Source organism: Lycorma delicatula, chromosome 1, assembly GCF_047948215.1.
Source record: "Lycorma delicatula isolate Av1 chromosome 1, ASM4794821v1, whole genome shotgun sequence".
Classification (NCBI taxonomy): Eukaryota; Metazoa; Arthropoda; class Insecta; order Hemiptera; family Fulgoridae; genus Lycorma; species Lycorma delicatula.
Window position 1 is genome coordinate 59,121,150 of NC_134455.1, and position 24,580 is coordinate 59,145,729.

General features: G+C 29.1%; 1 protein-coding gene across 1 annotated transcript in view; it reads left to right on the forward strand.

Moving 5' to 3' along the window:
- LOC142318738 (protein LSM12-like) overlaps nucleotides 1-24,580 on the forward strand; it is a 62,052-nt gene that overhangs the window by 16,428 nt on the left and 21,044 nt on the right. The window contains exons 3-5 of the mRNA XM_075355145.1: nucleotides 3,928-4,037; nucleotides 11,817-11,946; nucleotides 15,717-15,799. Coding sequence (XP_075211260.1) covers nucleotides 3,928-4,037; nucleotides 11,817-11,946; nucleotides 15,717-15,799 — 323 coding nt within the window. The remainder of the gene's footprint in view (nucleotides 1-3,927; nucleotides 4,038-11,816; nucleotides 11,947-15,716; nucleotides 15,800-24,580) is intronic.

Here is a 24,580-nt window from a genome sequence, read left to right on the forward strand (position 1 = left end):
GAGAAGCATTTCATCCCTCAGATTAATTGTAAAGGTAGTTTAAAGTAAAATAATGCTATCTACATGAATTTTGTAAATCTTATTAAAGTATTTGATAATATTGACTGTAATAGGATGTTAAAGGTTTTAAGCATAATGGGATTGGAAAGGTTAATTACAATTTTTGCAAGACTTTAGTAGTTATAGTTGTGGAAATGAGGATTTGTAAAAAGATAAGGTATGATATAGATAGGAGAATGGCAAGGATGTAGCCTGACTTGTAGCGTTTTTAATTGTATGTGGAAGAAACAAAAATGAAGTAATTTAAAAAAATAAAATAAAATGAGAGTCCAGGAATAAACAAAATTATTTAGATTTACTGCTGAATGCTAAATTAAGTAATTAATGCTATATTATCATTGCCAGTAGAGAAATTTCACTTAAAAGTAAATAATAATAAACAAAGTAGTAAAAAAATGGCAAGAGTGAAGAATAATGAGTTGTAATATTTAGATAGAACACAATACACCAGAAAAATGGAGAATTTTTTAAAAAAAAGTAAAATAGATTGATAGATTTGACAAGATATCAAAAACAGACTGGCATAAGCTAAAATAGCATCTATACAGAAAAGAGGTCACTAACATCAGATGTTGAAAGAATTAGAAAGAAATTATTTTTACTCTTTGTTTAATTATACTCCAACATAAGCTTGTTTTATCTCCAACAACTTAAAGGATATTAAATATTTTGATGTAGGATGTAAAATGTTCCAATTTCAGTTTTAGGTAGTTGTGTTGAAGTAATATTGCAACAGCAACAATTTATTTAGTTGATTTTAGAAAGCGTACTAAACATTGTATAATTTTTTTTTTTAAATTAGTAACCCTAGTTTCTTGATTTCCAGCCCTTCTCTACTCTATTACCCTGTCAGATCATTCTTCAATATGAAATTTGGCTTTTTTTATGATTTTTCTAATTCTCTGTACTTTGTATAAACATCAGTAGTAGTTACAAGTGTCAAAACTCATTGTGTATCATAGATAAAGATTTATATTTCTTAATATCTTTTAAAATGCATTATTGGTACCAATAAAGTATATAAATTAATTCAAAGGACATTTTTAGTTATACTAAAATTCATTGAGAAATTAGGTGGTGTTTCTGATTGTTCATTAGTTATTGGAGTGGTGTAGGTGTTTTGTACAGACACTTTTGCCATAACTCTTGACTTTTCAGTTAAGTATATTTATGAAAATATATTTTTTTTGTTGAAAAGTAAGGCTTTGTTCTAGTTGAGCAATTTAATACTGAACCACTACGGAGTAAATATACTAGGGACATTCAATAATTGATGTAGAAAAAACTGTATTTTTACAAAATGAGACTTACTACTTCTCAACATAATAATCCTCATCAATATTAATACACTTATTGGAACGAAGAACTAGTTTTTTATACCTGATGCAAAGAATTCTTTGTCTTGTTTGAGCCACTTTCCCACAACTTCTTAGACCTTGTTGTTGTTGAATTTTTTTTCCACGTAATATCTTCTTGAGAGGACCAAAAAAATAAAAATCCAAGGGAGCCAAATCTGGATTGTAGGGAGGATCTTCCAACCTATTTTTCCAATAGTTTCTAGCGTCAACTAGGCGTTGTGAGGGCAAGCATTGTTATGTAGCAAAATCACGTCTTTTCTTTGAGATCCACAATGTTTTTCTCTCATTGCTGACTTTACTTTTTTCATCAGCATGTCTGGGTAGTAGACACTGTTTATTGTATGCTAATTTTCCAAATAATCACAAGATGGCATTTTGGGCATCCCAAAAGATGGTCAACATGACTTTTCCCACTGATGCTTGCATTTTGAATTTCTTTTGAACAGGTGAGCTGGTGTGCTTCCATTCCATGCTTTGTCTTTTGGACTGATTCAAAATGGTGAACCTAAGTTTCATCACACATTAAAATCTTGTTTAGAAACCTTCCTTTCATAGTGTTCTTTCAAGTCTGTATACAATTTGTCTTGTTTCCTTGTGTTGTTGCATTAATTCTTTCGGGACCCACCTTGCACTTGTTTTGCTGTACTTGAGCTTGTTACTGATAACGTTATGAACTGTGCCAACACTTACTGCAACTGATTTGCTATTTGTTCGACTGCAATACGTTGGTCTTCACAAATAATATCAGTGCGGTTTTCAAGTGAAGGAGTTTACACTTCAACTGGCCGGCCAGGACATTGCTCATCAGTCACTAAGTTTTGACCATTTTTGATCTGTTCTGCCCACTTCAAGAGATTTCCTCAGTTCATACAACTTTCACCATAGTTAAAATCATTTGAGAAAAGATTTTAGCCAGTTTTTCTCCTTCAGAAAGCAAAAAAACAGATCACTGAATGTTATTCAACTAATGTGAAAACTTCTAGCAGACACGCCATCGTTGAATGCAATATTGAGGTTATAAACAAAATTTTTATTAGTCAGCTGTTCTCAGCTTATCCCAGTGATGCCAACCTAGTCATAAAAGTATAAAACTCCTCCTACAAACTGTTTTATTTCTACATCAATTTGTCTCTTTAATTATTGACTGTCCCCCTAGTTCTAATACATAACATTCTAAGAATGAAATAAAACCATAAATAAATTTATTACTGAATTTATACATTAACAAATATTTTCCTATTTACCATATTTTTACAAAAAATATTCGGAGTGAGCACCTTAAATATCTCTCAAGCACTTTAGTGCTTGAGTAATTATATTGACAGTTATGTGATATAAAAAGTTGTTGTCAATGCCTTTGATTTCTTGTTAAAAGTGTAGGAAACAGTCCCAAAGGAAAAATCACAAATCTGGGGAATTCAAAGACCACAGCCCTCTGCTTAATAGTTGTATGTTGTAAAAGCTGCATGAATGCATGCTAGTTAGTAGTTGCTCCATTAGCATGTTGTTCCAGCTGGTTGGAAGAAGCTGTACTAGTTTTCATATCTGTTAACTGAGAGTAGAATTCTTCAAAAATTGTTTGGTAACTTCTGTGTTGACAGTCCTGTCAAAAAATATTAGTTCCACTATACAGTTACTATATCATACATGGATTTTCTCATCGTGAAGTTGATGTTTAAACATCTGGTGAGAATTTTCAGTCATCCGATAGCTAGAATTGTAGTGCTAATTAAGATGCCCAGATAAATGAAACTTTGCTTCATCTGGGATGAAATACAGCATTGAATTTGAGTCTATTTGATCATTAACAGTATTTGAGAAGCCACTTACAATAATTGAGATGTTTTGGTTTTTCTGTTCTCTTAAGTGATTGCATGGTTATTAAACAATATGGAATTTAAATTGTGAAGGCAAGTTGTGTATTTTACACCAATATGTTGTAGTTTATGAGTATGTTTTTTTTAAACTGGCAGAATCTCTTTGAATATCAGTTAAAGCCTCTGGAGTCTTAATGGAAGTTAGTCTTTTTTTTTTTATTTGAAACTGACCTTGTTCTGCATCATTATTTTAACTAATTCAATTTTAAGTTGCTCACCTGTATTAGATATAATAAGAATTTCCTTTATATTTAATGTAGTTGATCATGGTTGTTTCTTTTAATTCATTATTACAATGCCTGGTTAGATTATCATCCTATGACAAATACTATCTTAAGAGTGAAAGAAACCATTTACTTAATTTTTTCTTGCTTAATAACACAGTTTTTGAGTAGTTGAAATCAAAAAGTTAATTTGAGAGTAGATTTGTAAAGAACAAAATGGTATTCTAATTCTGGGCTTCATTCCTAGTGTTAGTACATTTCAATTCTTCATTTTTTTTCTCTACATGATCAAAAAATTGTTTATTTACTTTGATGATATTTAGTTTTTTATAAAGAATATGAATTTTAATTTTGAATTTTGTTGATAAAATAATGTACTTATTCTTCTGAATTTTTATTTGTTAATAGTTAAATACTAGAGTTAGAAATCAGGTAGAGGAAAAGCGAAGATTGGTTACAGCACTTAATGCTGGAGTGTCACCTGATGGCCAAAAACTCTTCCTTACAATTACAAAAACGTATGTATTAATTCATAGTATATGATTATTATTTTCATATATAATTAATAATAAGTATGATCATTTAAAGTATATAAAATGCTTATTCTAGATATGATTAATAGATTTGTAAAAACAAAGTAATTTCATAGTTTAACTTTTTATAAATCGTATGGTGTGGTGTTTTCAGGCACTGGGCATTTTTGGAAAAATTGAATTTTTCTGTTCTTGTTAATTATTTTTACATTTAAGATTAGCATATACTAGAATATAATGTGCCTTTGGTATAGCAGTTTTTGAAATATTGTGTGTTAATATATTTTATATTAAAATGGTTACTGTTGTAATTATAAAACTATTGATGTAGACACCACATCACGTGACTTCTTTGTATGTCTTTAAATTACATATACACACTTTTTGCTGTGCTTGATTCAAATTTATACTGGTTAAACATTATTTACCAGTATACAGGAGTTCACTAAATAGAGTAGTTTAAATATTAATTTTTATTTATACGGCATACCAGAAATCTGAAACTTTTGTTAATCAGCAACTCACAAAGATACCATTAATACTGATCTAGAATAGTATATTACGTAACAAGAGTTACATATTATAACTATATTACGTAACAAGAGTTACATATTATAACTATATTACGTAACAAGAGTTGTTCATATTATGCACAAGTGAAAAAAGTTATGTATTTTCATGAGTGTGTGATATGTGTTACAAGTCGAGTTATATACAGAGTCTCCCATATAAAATGCAACCCAACCTTATATTGGTAGGTATTGAAATAATAAAAAGGCATATGTAAATGTAATTTTTATTATTACCATCCATTACCTTACATTTAGAGTAAATGTTGGTAGTGGCCGCCATCTTCTTAAATACAAGCTTCAATTCTTTTTATAGTGTTTCTTGCAACTTTTTTCAAAGTTTGTGGCTGGATATTTAATACAGCTTGTTCAATATTGACTTTCAAGTGTTCGTGGTTTGTTGCTGTAGGCTTTTTCTTTGAGGTAACCCCATAGAAAAAAATCTGCCGCAGTCAAATCTGGAGATCTTGGTGGCCACAAGCCTCGACCGATAACACGATTACCAAAGAATTCTTCAACGAAATCAGAAGTTGAACCTGCGTAGTGCGATGTCGCACCGTTATGTTGTAGCCAGCAGTGTCTGTCTTCCTCTTCCAAGAGTGCAATGAACTGAAATAAAATATCCTGATATCGTTCTGCATTAATGGTGTACTCGAAAAAAATAGGACTGATTATTTTCTTCTGGGATATCGCACACCACACACCCAACTTCTGCAGGTGTAATTGTTTTTCGTGATAAACGTGGGGATTTTCAGCGCTCCAAATTCTACTGTTTTGGCTGTTTACGTAGCCATCCAAATGAAATCGTGCTTCATCTGTGAAAAATAATGAATCCATAACATTAATTCCCTCACGCAGAAATCGACGGAACCATTGACAATATTGTAGCCGTTTTTTTTGTCGGGCTCAAGAAATTGATGAATCGTTTGAATGCGATAAGGTTGTAATTGTAATTGTTTGGTCACCCGATGAACAGTTGATTTAGACAAATTAATTTCAGCAGACAAACATCCGATCGATTTATTTGGCGAGGCGAGTAATCGGTCTTTCATTTCAGTGACTGTATCTGTATTCAACACTGACGCAGATCTTTTGTCTTCCTTGTTATTAACAGAACCAGTCTCTAAATTTTGCAACTAAACTTAATACTGATGTTTTGTTAGGAGCTGGTTTGTCTGGGTACTTACGGCGAAACAAATCTTGCACTGCAACCACTGATTTCGTACTGAAGTACGACTCAACAATGAAAACACGTTCATCTAGCGAAAACACCATCTTGTCTCTAGTAATACATTGAACGTTATAATTGCATTGTTGTTACTATCGGTAGTGTTCTACTGCGTCGCCGCGATGTTCAGATGTAGGACGAGTCCATTTCAGTAACGAGTAGGGGGTTAAGCTTGACTTTTGAAATTTTATGGATGAGTGACCCATGGAAACGCAGTGGGTTGCGTTTTATATGGGACACCCTGTACTATACTTTTTCTATGACCAGAATCACTTAACAAATGTCATAACAAAAAGAAAAGATGTATCCATACTAAAATTCTAAAAATTGTTTACAATCAAAGATAAATAAATCAATATATTTAAATTGAAAAAAAGTTTTAAAAAAAATGTTTATGAAATTGAATTTGAACTGATGTGCTTCCTTGAAACTTGTAAGAAACTAATGAAGAATAGAATCATGTGACCATCCAGCAAACTAATGCCATGTCTGTGCGAGGCCTGAAATATTCCTGTACTTATAAATCAGAAAGAACTTAATAAAATCACAGTTTTCTCTCAATTAATATGGATAGGTAGCTTTTAACAGAATTAAAAATAATTTATGTTAACTTCTAAATAATCTCCCAGTTATTTAATACTCTGAAATAGCTTAATTTTAAAGATAGATGAATTCAAGGTTAAATAACATTCAGAGTGAGAATTATCTTTTTTTGTGTAAACTTAATTTTACTTGTATTCTACTGGTGGTATAAGATTTATTATGCGGTTCACAGTGGGTTATGAATTATGGCAGTTCAATCTTGGTGAAAAATTTCATGACAATTTGAGAGCAATCAGCCAGTAAACCCAACTAAAAAGATAATTTGATAAACTATTTTTTTTTCTCAACTACCTTTTGTTTTATAACCCAAATGTCACAAAATTATGTAAAAATATCTCTTTGTTATGAAACAAATTGATCAAAATAAAATAAGAAAAAAATGACTGTTGTCGTTCATTTTTAAATGAATGACAATAGTCATATTTCAAGTCTATGCATCATTTAGTATAGTATTTACAGTCTCTTAAAAAGTTGAATTAGAGCATTTTTTGGAAAATACAATAACTGTAAATTCATGCAGTGATAAAATATTTTTTTCTAAAACGCTTAAGTGCAAAGGAATTAAAGAAGGCTTGATGTGACACTGGGAAACTCTTTCAAATACATCAATTTGTGATGGTTGATGAGAATTTGTTCATCACTACATTCTCAAGAAGTGAAACGGTCAAAACAAAGTGTTGGAAAAGATCAACCAGCCCCAAAAAAAGGAAAATGTGAAAATGAAAACATTATGGAACTGGTTTTTGGAATGTATGTGGAATAATTTTCTTTGATTATTTTGAAAAGGGTTAAACAATAAATTGTGTATTATATGACCCTATTACAGAATTTCAGCAATTAAATAAGGGAAAAACAAATCGCAATTGGCAAAAAAAAGTGCCTTTCCATCAAGACAATGCTTCAGCCCACAGTAGTCATTGCAATGCCACAAATCAATGAATTACAGTCTGAATTGCTCCAACACCCTCCAGGACCACAGTTAGGTATTGCTTCAAAGGTTGAGATGAAATGGCAATTAGTAGTGTGGGGAAATGCCATCTCTTGACTCAAACCCAGGACCTCTGGATGAAAAGCCAAGACACTACCACTTGCACTATGGAGGCTGGCATGCTTACTTGACTCCCAGTGACTTCATTCCCTAACATAAAAAAATGGCTTTGAGGAAAGAAATTTCCTTCAATTTTTGAGGGATGTATGTTTACCGTTTTTTTTAAATTTGGGTGGTTTTGATCTTTTAAAGGCAAATGCTGGGAGCTATATTTTCTATCTCCTGTGTATGAAAGGAACATCATCAAGAGCTAGGTTTTTTGTTTTAAATGATATGAATTGTGTTTGAGGGATTGGGTTAAGTTTGAAGAATTTCATTGTGAGTTTGCTGATCTGCACAAAATAATCAGAAGATTATAATCCAGAAAAGAAAATTTATAACAATATATAAATATATGCATAAATTATAACAAAAGCCCTATGTTTCAAGTTTTGTTTATTATCATGCTAAGACATAATCTGCTGGGTAGTTTAGTGCAGTGATTCTCAACCTTTTTTAGTTCCATGATCCCCAAAATTAAAAAAATATATATAATGAATATTTTTCAACTACCCAACCCCAACCCAATTAAATGTAGTTAAAACTATTTAGCTACGTTGATAGCAACAGGATGAACATGCATGCATTAAGTATACAGACACGAGCAATTTATAGGTTCCAACTCCTTGTAATTTGGTCAGCTTGCATTATATTTACTGTGATAGTGTCGTGTTCGAACATGCATATGATACATTTGAACGAGCCTTGATCTCAGCTGTATAAAAAAGGTGTAAAGGATTGCAGAATGGCAGTTTAGTTTCAAATGTGAATCGTTCATCTGGTGCCTCTAGATTTCTAAAAGCATAGTTTTATTGAAAATAATAATTGAGGTATTGAGGATTTTAGTGTGCAGTCAAATGGTATAACTTTTTTTTCAGTTAAATTTTAACAGAAAATGATTAATTTGTGAAAAAATGAAGCGAGCCATTCACATCCAGTGAATAGCTTGGTAAAAAGACAAGATTGTACAACAGTTATTTAAATTATGGTTTTATCTCATTGGATGGAAAGCTATAGTATGTAAAGTATAAGCTATAGTATGCAAAGAGCTTTCAAGCTCTCTACAGTGAAAGCAGGAAGTCATCAAAATTAATTCAACACATAATAACTAAACTTCCAGATTATAGAAGCAATCCTTTGAAATTTTTCTAAAAAAAATTGCATACTTTGAAAAATCTACAACCTTCTATTTGTAAATCAAGCCACAATGATAAAAGTACACTTGAAGCATCTTATCTTGTAGCATTAAAAGTAGCTAAGATTTCCGAACTGTACACAATTTTGATGGAGAAAAGATTTGATTTAGAAAATTAAGATAGCAGAAAATCTCATATTGCCTGCTGTAAATTGATATGGTCATTATTTTAATAGTGGAAGAAGCAAAAAAATTTTGCTTTCTAATGATACAGTATCAAGACAAACTAATGACATGGCTGCCAATGTTTGCGGTTAGATAATTCAGTCATGAATATTTTACTATTCCATTTGATGAATCAACAAGACATGACAAAGCATTTCTCAGTCCTTTTGTTTTGTGAGATATGAATGCAATAGGGACATTTCAATCAAAGAAAATATGTTTTTTGGCAAATTAATATCTGGGCAACAGGATAATGTCTTTTTGATGTTTTTTTAAGAAACTAATCAATCACTGAACATGAAATGTTTTGAAATTTATTTGATAATTTCTTGACTGTAAATCCTGCTCTTTTCACTAATTTTTTTCCTTCACTTTTTCTATAAAAAAATCATTTGTGATTACAGATATATCAACCACTATGTTCTTGATAAAAAATAGGCTCTGATCTCACTTTGTGGGACTTCATGTTAGCTCTCATTTCAATTAGTGGTTGTGCTTGGCAACTAATGTGAATGTGGACCACTATTTCCTCCAAATGACTATTGATATAAATAAACATGCTATGCAAGCACTATTTGTTTTTAGTATAAATTGGTGGCAAAGTTGAAATGTTCATTATTTAAAAAAATATTATTACTGATGTTATCAAGTAAGGAATTTCTCCTGATAAAAAATTCAAGTTATTAAAGAAGTGTCATTGGAGATAAAATTCACATTTAACAGTTTATTTTATTTTATATTAAGTAAAAGTATTCAGAATAACACAGTTGCATAATTTTGTCATATAAAATGTAATTATGTTTTTAAAAAATGTATATATACTAGTGTAAAACTCTATGTATCCTTCAAACTAAATATATAGTTGACTCAATTGAAAACTGATGAACAGTGGAGTAGCAAAAGCAACTGAGAATAATTGGTTCCCAGTTGTTATTATTGTAAGTAATTATCTGGAATGGTAACGTACAGCTGAAAGTAGCATAAGCGATTTAAAATGACAGAAACAGTTTTTTGAAATTATATCGCTTCTCTTCATAGAATGTTTGGGTGAATATACATATCCCAATTTCAGTCTTCTTATAAACAACTAAAATTCTTCACAACCTAGAACCACTCATCAGATTCTACTCCATATTTGTTTAAACACTGGGTTCTTTTACATCATCCTGTCCTCCATAGTAACCATTGCTGGTTTTATACTATATTTATGTATGAGGTGTGACAATTAATCCTGGAAGTTTCTGTGTGTTGATTTGTTTGGAGTCACATCAGTGTTTGTGCGTTTAACCAATTTGTGTAATTGTTAGGCTTTTAGAGCTATTTGTTACTGGGCTATTGCAAAAATAATAAAGATCTGCATGTAAACTTCAACTTAAAATGAGTGATTTTGAACAGCATGTTATTGAATTTTGAGTGAAATTTTTCAAAACTGCTACTGAAGTGGAGTTGTTTAGTAGTAGGGGTTGGTTGATGCTCTGAAAAAATAAAAGAGCACAAAGGGATAGATATGTATGTTACTCAGAGGCTTGTAACTTTCAGAGTGCCTTCGAGATAGATAGGAAGATAGGTGAGAGGATGTGATTGATTACCTCCAGAAACAACATTCAAAATCAATTGGTGGACACAAGTGTGGAATGATCTAATAGACGATTAAGTATATGATTAATGGTTGACAATGAAGATTTTGAGATTCTGTTCTAAGGAAAACACCTAAATTGTGACCTGAGACAATCCATTACAATAATGTACCAACCCATGTTATGCTCTTCATGTGATAGTTTTTGGCAAAAAAATTCTAGAATTTTATCCTGCTCATTCACCCAACCCCCTCCCTTCGTTTCTGGCTGTTGCAAAGGCTGCATTAAAAGACCAGAGATTTTCCAACATCACTGTTACTCAGTATAATGTGATTTAGGAACTTGAATGTTCCATAATAAGGAATCCCAGGACTGTTTCTAAAATAGGAAAATGGTGTAAACCTCTGAAAGGTGCCCAGAGTTGTAGCTTGAAATCAACATAGCGATTACTGTCATTTTCAAACGTATGTTTTTTTTTCAGTTTAATCTGAGAACCAAATTGTCATATACATATTTGAATCTTGGTAACATTTTATATGTTTACCTGTGCTGATTATTCTGATAATAAATTAAGCCTCAAAGCAAAAAAAAGGACGTGTTGAATTTATGTCCACTATATCATATATAAACAATGCATTTTCAGAACTCTTGTCTCTATTTGCAGGGTTATTTAATATCTTTCTTGCATTGATAAAAATGATTTAAAAGCCAATTAAATCATTCATGCCTGGTACACCAGGCCTGGTCTAAGGTGTAAATTTGATAAGTTTACAATGCATTCTTTTAATCAAGCTAATGGCTAATGATTTTATTAGTGAGTTATTTGGTTAATTATGTTGAATATAACTGTAGCTGAAAAAATAATAATTTAAAAATACATTTTTAAATCTTATTTGTGAGATGTAATACAAAATAAAAGAAAATCAGTTCACATTTTATATATTATGAAAATGCATTTTCAGTAGGAACATCTCATTGGTACAGAGGCAGTGAAGATGCCAGAAGTATTACTTTAAAATATTGCCCCATTTTCTTAACTTAAAATTTCACAATCTAGAAAAGTAATTTTTATTTTATAAGATTTGAGTGTTTTAAAAGGGATTGATGAAAGAGGAATACTGAAATTTTACAATGAAGGCTTGCTAAAGGTGGATTCATTGATTTGAATAATGTTACATAATAAACCAGTGGTATTTATAATAAATGTTTAAAAAAATCATGTATTTGTTTTTTAATGAGAAAAATTCACGTGCAGAAAACAGGAGTAAAATCTGTTATTTTTCACTTTGTTATTTTTTTATTTTTTTGTATCGTTAAAATTTAACGTTGTACATTTTCAGAATCAATGAAGTAACCTGGCAAGGAGCCAATATAGTTGTTCTTAATCAAGTTACTATCACACCACCTTATAGACCAGAGAATGTGAAAGGCAATGCAGAGAGTAAGGCGTATACACATATAAAAAAAGTAGTAAGTATCTGATTAAGAATGTTTTCTGTGTGTTTTTGTTTTGTAATTTGTGTGTAATTTTTTTAATTAGAATAAGCTTTCATCTGTTTTTTCACACTCGCTTTATTTTTTTGTGCTGGTTATTATTATAGGTAAAAAATTAGACAGTCAAGTGTAATTAAAACTATTAATGCAGTAATAATACGTAATGCAAGAATAGGAAAGAAGAAAGAACTAAATAAGTTTTGCTAAAGATGAGTTCTGTCAATCAATAATTTTAAGATATTAAGTTACATTTACTTTTTTTATATTGTTTATGAACATCTGAAATATTGAATAAAACAATTGATAAATACAGGCAGATACTGAAATAATACATAAGAAGAGAAAACTTTCTTACAAAACCAAATGAATGATATTTATGTACAGTTTTAAAACAAAGAAAAGATTAACTCTTAACACTTTGCATGGACATACACACACCATAAAATTTATGGATCTCCTAGTTGTTTTGAAACCTTTCTATAAAACATTGAAAACTCTTTTTAAAATTCCTTGTGAATTCAAATGTCTATGTGGTGATTTCAATGTTAATTTTCTAGATAATTCTAGTCTTGTGACAAATGAACTGTTAATAAGATTGTGTTACACAACACACCGTCTACACAGTTTGTAATCTGTTACAATTTTTTCATTAAAGATAATTTTCTATTCTTTTGTGCAGATTAGTCTTTCACAATTGCAGTAGCATTATTTATACTGAAAATGTGTGATTAGATTGATTACTTTTATTGTTTTAAAAGGGTAATGAGGATTCAAATAAAAGTGAAAACTTTTATGTCGGGAACAAATTGGAAAAATAACAAAATTAGCTTAGATAAAAAATTTAGTGATTTTCTTAATGCTTTTTAGAAGGCCCTCTTTCTAACCTGTTCTTTATTTTTAAAAAAACACTTTAAACTTAATTAGGTACGTGAATGGATTACTAAAGGAATTGTAAGGAAGGTTTAGTAGCTAGATTTACACCAAAAAATATTTGTGAAATCTCTAAATATAATGTGTCTGATAATCTCCAGAAATATTAAAAAAAGTTACAACTATGCAAGATAATTTTGTGATAATCTAGTTTCTAATCCAAACATTAAATATAAAAATATGTGGCAGTTTCAAACGTGAAAGTGGTTTTGGGAATAATACAGGTCAGATAATTTTTCCAAAAATACAGAAGGGTTGAACTAATTAACTAATTAACTCTCATCTCTCCTATAGTTAACAGAGTAATTAAGTAATTTCTTTTCCAATATTTCAAACAAAGCCATTCACCATGAATGGTTTCATTGATGAATGAATATTTTATTTTCCATTTACATCAAGGAAGTTAAAACTTGTATTTTAAATAAAAAGAATAAGCTTGCATTATTGACGATTGTTGGTGTTGATGAGATTCATACCAGCATTTTAAAAGAAGTAGATACCATTGCTTTCCCTCTTAAAAATTAAATAATTTAATCTTTCAGCACCAAAATATTTCTCAGCCACCTTAAGATTATTGTTTTTCCCATATTTAAGAAAGGTTTGACACTTAATTTACCAAATTGTAGGCTTTTCATCTTTGTCTGTACTTTCTAAAGTATTTGAAAAACTATGAAAAGTAGATATATATTAATAGCGTAATATTAACGCGTAATTTTTTGAAAAGCGTAATATTAACAGGCTTTCAGGAAGGTTTTAGAGTAAAAGTTGTATACTGACAACCATTTCTCAGTTATTGGAAAGTATTTTAAATTCAGTTTATAACTTTGCTATTTTAGGTAATTTCTATGAATCTTTAGATTTAATTTTTTACTGATGAAAAAATCTAATAATATAAGAGGAGCTGCTTACAGTTGATTAAAAATTCCCAACCATAAAATGTAATTGAAATTTTATCTTTTGATAAGAATACACATTTAAATTTAGATCGTCACTTTGAGATATAGAATGTGGAGTGGCATAGAGAAGTATCCTCTGTTCCTTGGCTTTTATTAATAATTGCTTCAAAATCTTCAACAGTTTATTGTTACTGTTTTGTTATGTGTCTTCATAGATATCGAACTGTTTCTATATCTGAAGATAATTATTTAAAAGAAATTAAGAATTTTACATTAGCTGTTCAAAACATTACTCTATGGATGGATTGTAACCGTCCAACTTTAAATATGAATAAAAATTTGCATTGTGCTTCTCAGGTAGATGTAACATTGCTGTTGGCATGTGTATTTTTGCCATTTATGGTAATTGGAATTATCTACTATCTTTATAAAATTAAATTTTTGTATTCTATTTGATGACAAGTTCTTTTGGGATGATCAATTAATTGATTTGATTTGCAACAAAATCAAATTGTAATGTTTTCCTTTGAAGTGTCTGTATAAAATCCTAACCTTGTCATTAATTATTTATTATGTTTACGTATATTCTTATATAATGTGTTATAACATCTCTGGGAGTTTTCTCAAAAAGTCAGAATGAGTTTTCAGTATACAAAAATTGGTCGTCAGATCATTGTTTGGCTCCTGTAAACATGAATCATGTTTACTGATGTTTAGAAAATTAAAAATATTTTATTTTTTTATTTATGAATGTGCCATCTGTGCTAAAAAGAGTAGTTGCTTATTTTCAAAAAATAACAATATCCACCTGTGTCAAACCAAACAACAGAATTGTTTTCATAAAACAGTATTGTTACACAATATTTCAGATGACGAGAGCTTTATCACACTCCCATTATCACCTTTAAAAAAATTTTCCTATTGAAAAATAAGATTTCTGATTTTGTATACTGCTGTTTTTTTAAATTGTTTTTTTGAACGAACTTATACAGTATGCAAGCAAATTGAACAGTAAGTGAATGATATTGATTTAAAAAAGAATTTTCAAATTCATTTTCTAATAATTCTTTTAAAAAAATTGCACTGTGTAATAATAAAGGCCTTATAAATAATTCCTCTTTTTTTAATTTTTCTCTGGTTATTTAGTCTGCAATCATTACTAATGTGCAGTTGACAGTGTTTACCAGCAGCGTATTTACTCTGTATTGGTCTATACCTGGGCATTTCTAGATTTCTTTTTTACTGTATTACTTTTTTAATATAAGTTAGAATAACAATTGAAATTCAATAAAACCTAGTCTAAGTAATGAAAGATGTATCCTCAGCATTGAATTCTGTTTTCACTTCACTCATGGTTCATTTATTAGTACCAATATTAACAGTCAATTAAAAAATTTAAAAGCAGTTAAAAGAGTTAATTAAAAAAGAGTGCTATGTTAAATTATTTGTATACTAGCAAATTAATAAATAAAACAAATGTTTGATAATGAAATTTACGATTTATGATTTTACAGAATTGTTATTTAAATTAGCAATATACGTTGAATCAGTCCTTGTAGTTTAATATTATGGCAATAGGAAATTTTAAATAAATTTTGCTAAGTAATCGGAAGACTACTTTTTTTGCCTAATGAATATAATTATGAAACTGATTTTTGGATATTTCCATGAATTTATTGCTGCAGGTGACTTACATTTCAATTGTATCCAGGTGGTTGGTTCTTCATCAGTATAAGTTATTCATTCTAGCTCGCCTTCTTGAACCTAAGTTCTATTCTCAATAAATAAACATGATTGCTTCTGCTATAGAAGAAGATGAGTGTTACAAAGGCTTAAGTTGATTAATATTTTGTATGAGCTGCTTTTAAAACAGTTGGTTATTTATAATTTTTTTTTATGCTAGGTACATTTGTTTTGCAGGTTGAGAAACATGTAAAAGACCAACAATTAGAACAGTTAAAGGTATCATCTACAGAGCCTGCATGTGCAACACCATCACCACAGTAAGATAGATAGATAGTATAATTGTATTGGCTACATAAGCAACTTGTTTCAGCCTTCCACTGAGTGATCGGCCTTTCTTGTGGTAAAGACCATGACGTCTTTGTATATAATGTAAAGCTTCATTCCCCTACTTTAATAAATGGACCTTGTGTTGGCATCAGTACTCTGGGCCCAGTTAGACTTAGGTTTCTTAGGGGAAGAAGTGTCATTATGGAGATTCTAATGGATGTATACATTTTTTTGTAAGTGTGCATTGCAGAAATTTAATGAACATTTTTATATTCTAAAAATAGTCTTTTCATTAAACACCAGACTATTGTGAATTTTTTAATATTTTTTTCAGTTTATCCTTACCTATACTAATTTCATTATATTTTTGTTTGTTAAATAGAGTTATATTTTATTGGTAGTTTATTAATTATTCTGTATGTAATGTGCTTATAATTTTAGAAAAAAATCAAAAATTCATATTTTGAAAATTACACAATTTTATTTTAAGTATAAATATCTGTCTTTATCAGTATCCAAAAGAAATGAATTGAATAATGCATGTTTATTGTTTTATATTCATTTAAAATCATTAATATGAAGAAATTTATTTTATTGATTTGTCTTTGTGCCCAGTATAAAATTATTACACATTTAAATTTATTTATACGCGCAAGTAAGATTTCTAGACACTATTACTTTATGTTTTTATTGAGGATGGTGTAAAATTGATTATGAATGGTTTTAAAATTTTAAAACCATTCATAGGTTTTCCAAGGTTTTTTATTATATCTATAAGGTAGCTGTACACTACATACAAAATGTTTGCAAGTTTACACATTAATATGCTAAAAATTCTGCATTTATGCTGCTAATTACACTGCAGATTTATGTATATTTATTTGATGATTTATAGGTTTTACATTTTTAAACACTTTCAAATATCAATTAAAATTCTAAATTTGTTAATGAAGCTGACTTGGTGAATATTATTACTAATAAAACCACATTGAAGGGCCGATCAAATTCATTCAACTCTTAAAAAAAAATTTATTGAATTGATAAGCATTTTAAAAAACGGTTATTGGATAAGAAGGTTGTGGGGTAAACAAAGAGTAGTAACATTTAAAAATTCTTTGCTTTTTATTAATATTACATAACCTTGTTTGTTATATATGTTGAAGTTTAATATCTAATTTAAGATATTTCATTCTGTTTAAATACATTTATATCACAGTTTTCCCCCTGAAAAAATAAGCTAAAGAAAATTACTGAAAATTAATGAAGATAACTTTTTTAAATAAAGAATTAATGATTTAATGTGTAATGTGTGAGAATTAACTTTCCATCTTGCTTATGTTTTGTTTAGGATAGAATGTGAAAAAGGTATGTTTCTTAAGAAGCTATTAGTGAAATCCTGTTTTTTTTATGTGTACAGTTCCAATGCTCATTGTATTGGGTTTTAGTGGTAATAGATTGCCACTAATAAATATATACATTTGTTTAACTCACCTTCTTGTTTTCTGATTTCCGTTTTCACTCCATTGCGACTGTGATTGTAAGAAAAAAAATGATTGCAGTATTGTTTGTGTTTAAATTTATTGTAATTGCATTTCATGCCATACTTGTCATTTTGCAGTTTAATGCACTCAATTATTCTGAATTTTGTTTTGCCATTTTCATTATCCACTAAGTTATTTAACTGCCTAAAAGGTTGTTACATAAAAGTTTATATGTGCATTAATACTGAAAACCAAATTTAAATAAAAAATGATTGCTATTTTTTTATGTAACTGGTGCTTATGTTTAATAATATGCCATTTACTTTTTAGAAATTCAGTTAACAATATTTACCTGAAATTCACTTATTTACTGCTGCTGCTTTAGTATTAATTTTTCCAGTAAAATTAATTTTTGTACATATCCTGTAAGCTAGTGATATTTATTATGAAAAAAATTCACACTGGTTGTATAAACATAATTAAGTTGTAAAAACAACTGATAAAATTTAACATTCATATATTTAAAATGTAATGTACTATTATTAAGAATTACTTAAATACTGGCTTGCAGTATTATAATTTTTTTTAATTTGGTTTTTTATATAATAAATATAAATGTAATATGCGTATGTTGTAAACTTTATTTTTTGTATATTTAATTACTATTTCAGAAATGTGTTATTAAAATATTTCTTAGAAAAAATTAAAAATAAAAATAGTTGTGGATCTTATTTTAATTAAAAAGATGTAATTAACGTTTAATGTTAATTAAATGAACAATTTTCAGTTATGTTTATATAACGTATTTCAGCAATTAATTTTATGGTTTATAGTTTCCTAAATTTTTATATCTTTTGACCCAGATAATAGGTTACGATCTCAAAAGAAAAAGTTACTTTTGAAGATCATATGCAAACCACTTTATATTATGAAAAAGGATCATGGATAATGCAAAAAATCATCCTCTGAAATGAAAAAAAGAAAAAAAAACAGTTAATAGATATTTACAAAAACATTTTTCACTGATAATAATGAAGCAGGTATTCATAAATTATAGACATTCATAAAAAAATTTTTATGTAGAATTGTTTGTTCATTATTTTATCTTATATGTAAACAAAACCTAACCACCATTTATTTTTTACTAATTAAACAAGTGATGAATACTTCCAAGTAAAACTACAAGATTTTTTCAAATCGGTGTTACAGAATTATCACCGGAAAGGAAGTGTGTATGGTAATGCAAGATTGGATGTATAATAAAAGAAAACAGAAAACCACGAATTGAACAGGAAATGTACAACATTGAAGTTGTCAGTCAGAAAACTTTTATGTTGAATATTGTGCAAAATGAACAAAGCTAAATGCCAGTTTAAAATTGTATCGATTTAAAAAAAATCTAATGTCTATTTATCTGGAATAATTAATTCCATGTATGATTCCGTTTGGGTTTTGCATTTGTGATGTGAAATTAAAACATATTATGTATTTAAGATAAAGTTTCACCCTTAGTATTATAAAATGTACTCTTGACACACTTTAATTACATTAAATTACTTTATTGTAATTTTATATTAAAAGCATTGAAATGTAAACTGCAGTTAAATATTAACAAACATCCCTTTTATTATCCTATCTAATTTGGCTTGATATGAAAGAAATTAATTTCTATAACTTTGTATATTTTGATAAATTCCATTTTTTGAATATGTTTTATGTAACAGGCAAAACTGAAATGACAATATGTATTGTAAAATTATTTTTATGTTTTCTTCATTATTTTCATAAAATGTATTTTTTATTGTGCATAATATATTTACAAAAGTCATTTTCAGGCTATAATTTGTATATTTGTTATTATTTTTATTATTTATTTAAATTGTTGTTGAGTGTTAGGTAGGTTGCGATTGGACAATTAGTAGATTTATTCATGAATTAATTTAATTTACATAATATGGTTGTTTTACAGTCTCGTGTGGCAGCTACATTTAGTAAGCCATACTAGAAGCAATAATTTAAAATTTTGTTTTCTATACATTCAATTGCATTGTTATACCATTGGTCATATTACTTTGTATGTATATATATATATATATATATATATTATTATTTATGAAATATGAGTTAAATAAATATGTTAATAAGAAATGTGTTAGTAATATATGTCACTTACTTTTCCTGCTATTACAGATTCATGTTTTATGTTACATTCTCATAAAAATCAAGAAAGAATACAATTTGATTATTTTTATATCTCTGTAATGATGGCCATTTTGTAAAGCTGTGATGGAGGAATTTTTTTTGTTTATTTCTATTTCAATGCTAAACCAAATTATTTAAAATGGAATTTCTTTTTCATATTGTAACAGTTCTATACTGTTGGGAGGTTTAATATTTGTACTTGGAACTATGCCGTTGAAAGTAGAAATAAAAAGTGTTAGAAATTGAGAGTAAGCTGTTTGATGTTGTGTATACACTGATATACAATTCTGCCTGAATTTAAGGCACAGTTTCATAGTGTGTGTGTGTGTGTGTGCGCGTGCGCACATGTGTGTTTTGAATGAAAATGATTGTAGATGTATTGCAGAACAGTAAAGGCATGATCTATACTTGTAGACAATTGGAGTACGTCAAGCCTCCAAACAACTTTGTTTACAGGTCATTTATGAAAAAATATGTTTTATGAATCACTGCTTAGCATATAAGAGATTCTCTGATGACTATCAAATGAATTTATTATAAGGATGAAGGTATTATATTATATGAATTAATTATTTATATTAATTTTGATAAACTTGTATTCAGAGTTAATGAAATTTATACTTAGTTTTGCGTATTATAATATGGAACTTTTTTATTATAGATAAACATGTCATGTGTTTTTGTGAACATGGCAGTTTGTTGTTTGAGAATAAAAAACCAATGGTCAGATGTATACAACTTCAATATAAGTATAACTTTCAAATTTTTTTATTGAATTTATTGCTGCAGAGTGGGGCAAGAGTACCTAAACTTTGAATAGACATAATTTAAAAAGGAATAGTTTCAAAATGTTCAAACTTTCTCAGATCTACTATTAGACCTTTGTGTTTCATTAAATAACAAAGTTATAATTATTTATTTAAATCAAAACTATCAAAAACATTTTTCAAAAAAGTGTCAAGTGCAAATGTTTGCTCCATAGATGGGGTAAAAGTTCGCAACTTGCAATTTCAAACATAGGTTTAAATATTTTTAATACAGATCTTTATATATGTATAAAACTTTGGTTTATTTGGAAAGTTACACATAAAATAAAATTTTAACAACAGTCAAATAAATTTGTCGGTTTCCTTATAATTGGAGTACTCTTGATGAGGGAGTCTATCTCTTAAGACTTTGGGCATTGGTATCCCCATAGCCCTAGCCTATGGGCTTGCTACTAACTACTCTTCCTTTTAATAATCTACTCTCGGACTTATTCACAAAGGATAACTTCTTAGTCATCTTCTGCAGTCGCACCTAACTTGGCATATTGTTTCCGTTTGGTGTCTCATTTCCTCATATAGTTACGAATTTCAAAGATACAAGATACTGATGGAAATAGTATCATTAAACGCTGGTGATTCAATGAACGCTCCATTTACAGTTGCATGCACTAAAAAATTCATGTGACACCTCCCCTGGACCTGACAACATTCATCTGTATGCTCTCATACCTTCCCAATTCGTCACTACAACACCTATTGTATATTTATAATTGTTTATTCTCTGCATAAGTCTTCCCAACCTTCTGGTCAGAAGCCATTGTCATACCAATACTTAAACCTGGTAAAGACAAAGCATGCCCCTCAAGCTACTGCCCTACCTCATTTACAAGTGTGTTTTGCAAAGTGATTGAGAGAATGGTGAACCACAGGCTTACATGGTACTTAGAGAAACATCGCCTTTTATCTTCAGAACAGTATGGTTTCTGTCCATAAGCTCCCTGTTGAGATCTTCCGTTGACTATTTAATGTTACTGGAAGCAGGTACTCAGAACACTTTCCTATTCCACCAGTGCCTTGTTGCTATCTTCTTTGATTTAAGGAAGGTGTATGACATGGTATTCTAAACATCCTTAAAAAAGGGAGGGGAGTCAAGGGCAATATGCTTGCCTTTATTAGGGGTTTCTTAAATGACTGAACTTTCCGTGTTCATTTTGGAGATTTTTTTTGGGTAGTGTCACTTTGAAGAATGGAGTACCTCAAGGAAGTGTATTAAGTGCCACCATGTTTGCTATAGCCATCAACAGTGTTGCAAATGTGTGCAGTCAACTGTTTCATGTTCTTTATTTATTGATGATTTTGCTCTATATATATATATATATATATATATAGCAAAATCATCAATAAATATAATATATATATGTGTGATATCAAATCCCATTCATCAGCCACATCAGAGAGACCACTAAGAACACTAGATCTTGCCTTGAAGCTTGGTCCAAGGTTACTGGCTTCACCTTTTCACCTGAGAAAACAAAATGTGTAGTCTTTTTTGCTTGTAGGACCGTTTTATTCCACAAATCTTCCCAACTGAGAGCTAATTACCATCTCTCCTGAGGTTAAATTTTTAGGTTTATTTTTTGATAGCTGTCTTATATTGGTCACAGTCCAGTATTATCGACATCAGTTAATAAATTTCAGCAAAAAGTTAAGAATGAAAGGTATATAAGGAATTGTCAAACAACTAAAGAATCTTCTTGAAGATAGTGATGATGTCTCTATTTCATCAGGTGAATCTAATTTTTTAGAAAGCGTTGATAATGATGAAGTGATCAATAACCTACAACCCCTTTCAGATAACGTCAGCATACCTGTAGACCCGTCTCCCTCTGCCCTAATTTCTTCCACTTCTACACAACAAAGGACTACATTACCAATAACACAGTCCACTAAAAATTGATGGAAAGACTGATCTCAGTTCAATAAACAACCATATACTAATGTTCCTGGCTTGAAACTTTTATCTACCGGAAGTGACTAGACAATATTTTGACTTGTTTTTACAAATGAAATATTTGAACAACTAGTAAAATGAGACAACAAAACCTACTGCTGTTCTTCAACATATATCAAAAATGTTTCTTCATAAAGGATAGAAGACGGTACCCAAAAAAAATTGTAAGGGTATGTGCAGATAAAAAGATCTGCAAAGACATTACCACTGCCCAGTTTATCCTGTGTTACCAGTCTTATGTTTGAATAAGTACTTTGAAGATTATCATTAAAATATTTACCTATTTTTTTTGTACCTATCTACCAACTTGAAGAACATTAGTCAATGGGATCCAGAGTTATATGACTTAATACAGGCCAACATACATATGCACAAATGTCTGTCTGACAAAATAGATTTTTTGGACTTGGGAGCATTGGAAAAACATTTTTTTTTTACAATTTATTTAAATTTATTTTTTTGTTAACTATCATTTTCTAATAATGTCACCTTAAAGCACAAAACTTAAAAAAATATAAATTTTTAAGATTTTTTGACAGATCTATATACTTTCCTAACTATAGCTGCTGTAGCAGCATACATCGCTATAGCCAGTAAAATCAAAAAAATGCAATGTTCATTAACAGTCATTCAAACATATCTTTTAATACAATATTTTTGGGATTAAAAGTATACAAACAAAACATCTTTAAAAAAATTAAAAATTACATTCTATAATAATAATGTAGAAATGATTGAGCTACCTAGAAAACATAATTGTCAGCACTGAGGTGGATTACTGCCAACTTTTCAGCAATCACTTTATCTACCTTGTTAAAATACTTAACAAGGTAAGTAATACTTAAGTACATATCAGAGGTAATAGAAAATAGGAAACATTCTCAGCAGTAGGTGTGTCTTTTTACAAATTTAATATTAGGTTGTAAAGCTGAAAAATCCAAACTTTAAGAACTCTCACTTGTTTCAGGTTACAAAAAATTTATCCTTACAAAACTTATGAAAATAGACAATTTTTCACGTATGTAGGTAAAAAAATGAATATTATTTACCCACTTTTGTTAACCTTATGAAGGTTTTTAGTTATAAAAGGTAACATAAATTCTGTTGTAATAGAAAAATTGTGACCGCACAAATATGTCTATGATTAATACTAAAATTGGCCATATAAAAAAAACCACTACTTATTCATTATTTAGAGAACATTTTAAAATTTTGTTCTACTTAATGAATGAACCAATTTAATGCATACTTTCATAATTAAAATTAGTACAATCATAATTACAGAATGGGAACTTTAATAAGATATTCAGCTGTATTTGAAAGAGCAACTGATGGCTTACACAAAATTAATATAAATTACTCCATATATGGTGATTTCATGTAATACCATAGAAACATGTTTAAATGAGGGAAATAACACAAGAGACCCTAAACCTTAAATGATAGAAACATTACTTAGATGAATAAGTAAACATATGCCAATAAAGGTATATATCAGTTTTCATTTTCAAGATTATAACTATATGCTTAAAAGTATATTAGTAATTTATGCACTATGACTTTTAACATGCAGAAGATTAAAAATGCATCATCAATTATATCTAATATCTGTGTTTCATTATGAAAAGTGAAGTTCTAAACAATTAAATAGTGAAAGAGTATAATGTAGTATATTCTTCACTTGCACATAATACTTTTTTTAATTGCTAATACCAAAATGTTTTTGAAATATTTTCTTCAGTTCACTTTTAAGAGTTTTTCCACTATCAGTGTAGCACTAACAGTATCATAATACATAATCAATTTCCAATGTAAATTAAAAAGAATACATTTTAAGCACTACAATTCTTTTAATTTAATTTCTTACTAAAAAGATTTGCAACAAGGAAGAATTATAAATATATTAATGAATATAAATTGTTACAATGTTGCTATAAATTATATTAACATTTTTCACAATAATTAATATGTTATGAGTGTTATTGCTTATCAGTAACTCATATACCTAGGCAAACATCTTTTCCAACTTCATGAAATCAAACTTGCTACCATAGACCCAAGTCCTTTACTTTCTTACCTTATTTGGCCAAATACAGAATTATTGTACACTACATCACTACAATATATATATTTTAATAAAAACAATAGACAAAAATTATACACCTAAAAGCATATATTTAAAACACTTCAAATTAAAAATAAGAACAGATAAGCAAGTAAATGTGTACAAAAGTTACAAACATATTGTATGAAATAAATGTCAACTAGTACATTTATATTGAATGTTTAAAGGGAACAGGATTTAAATTA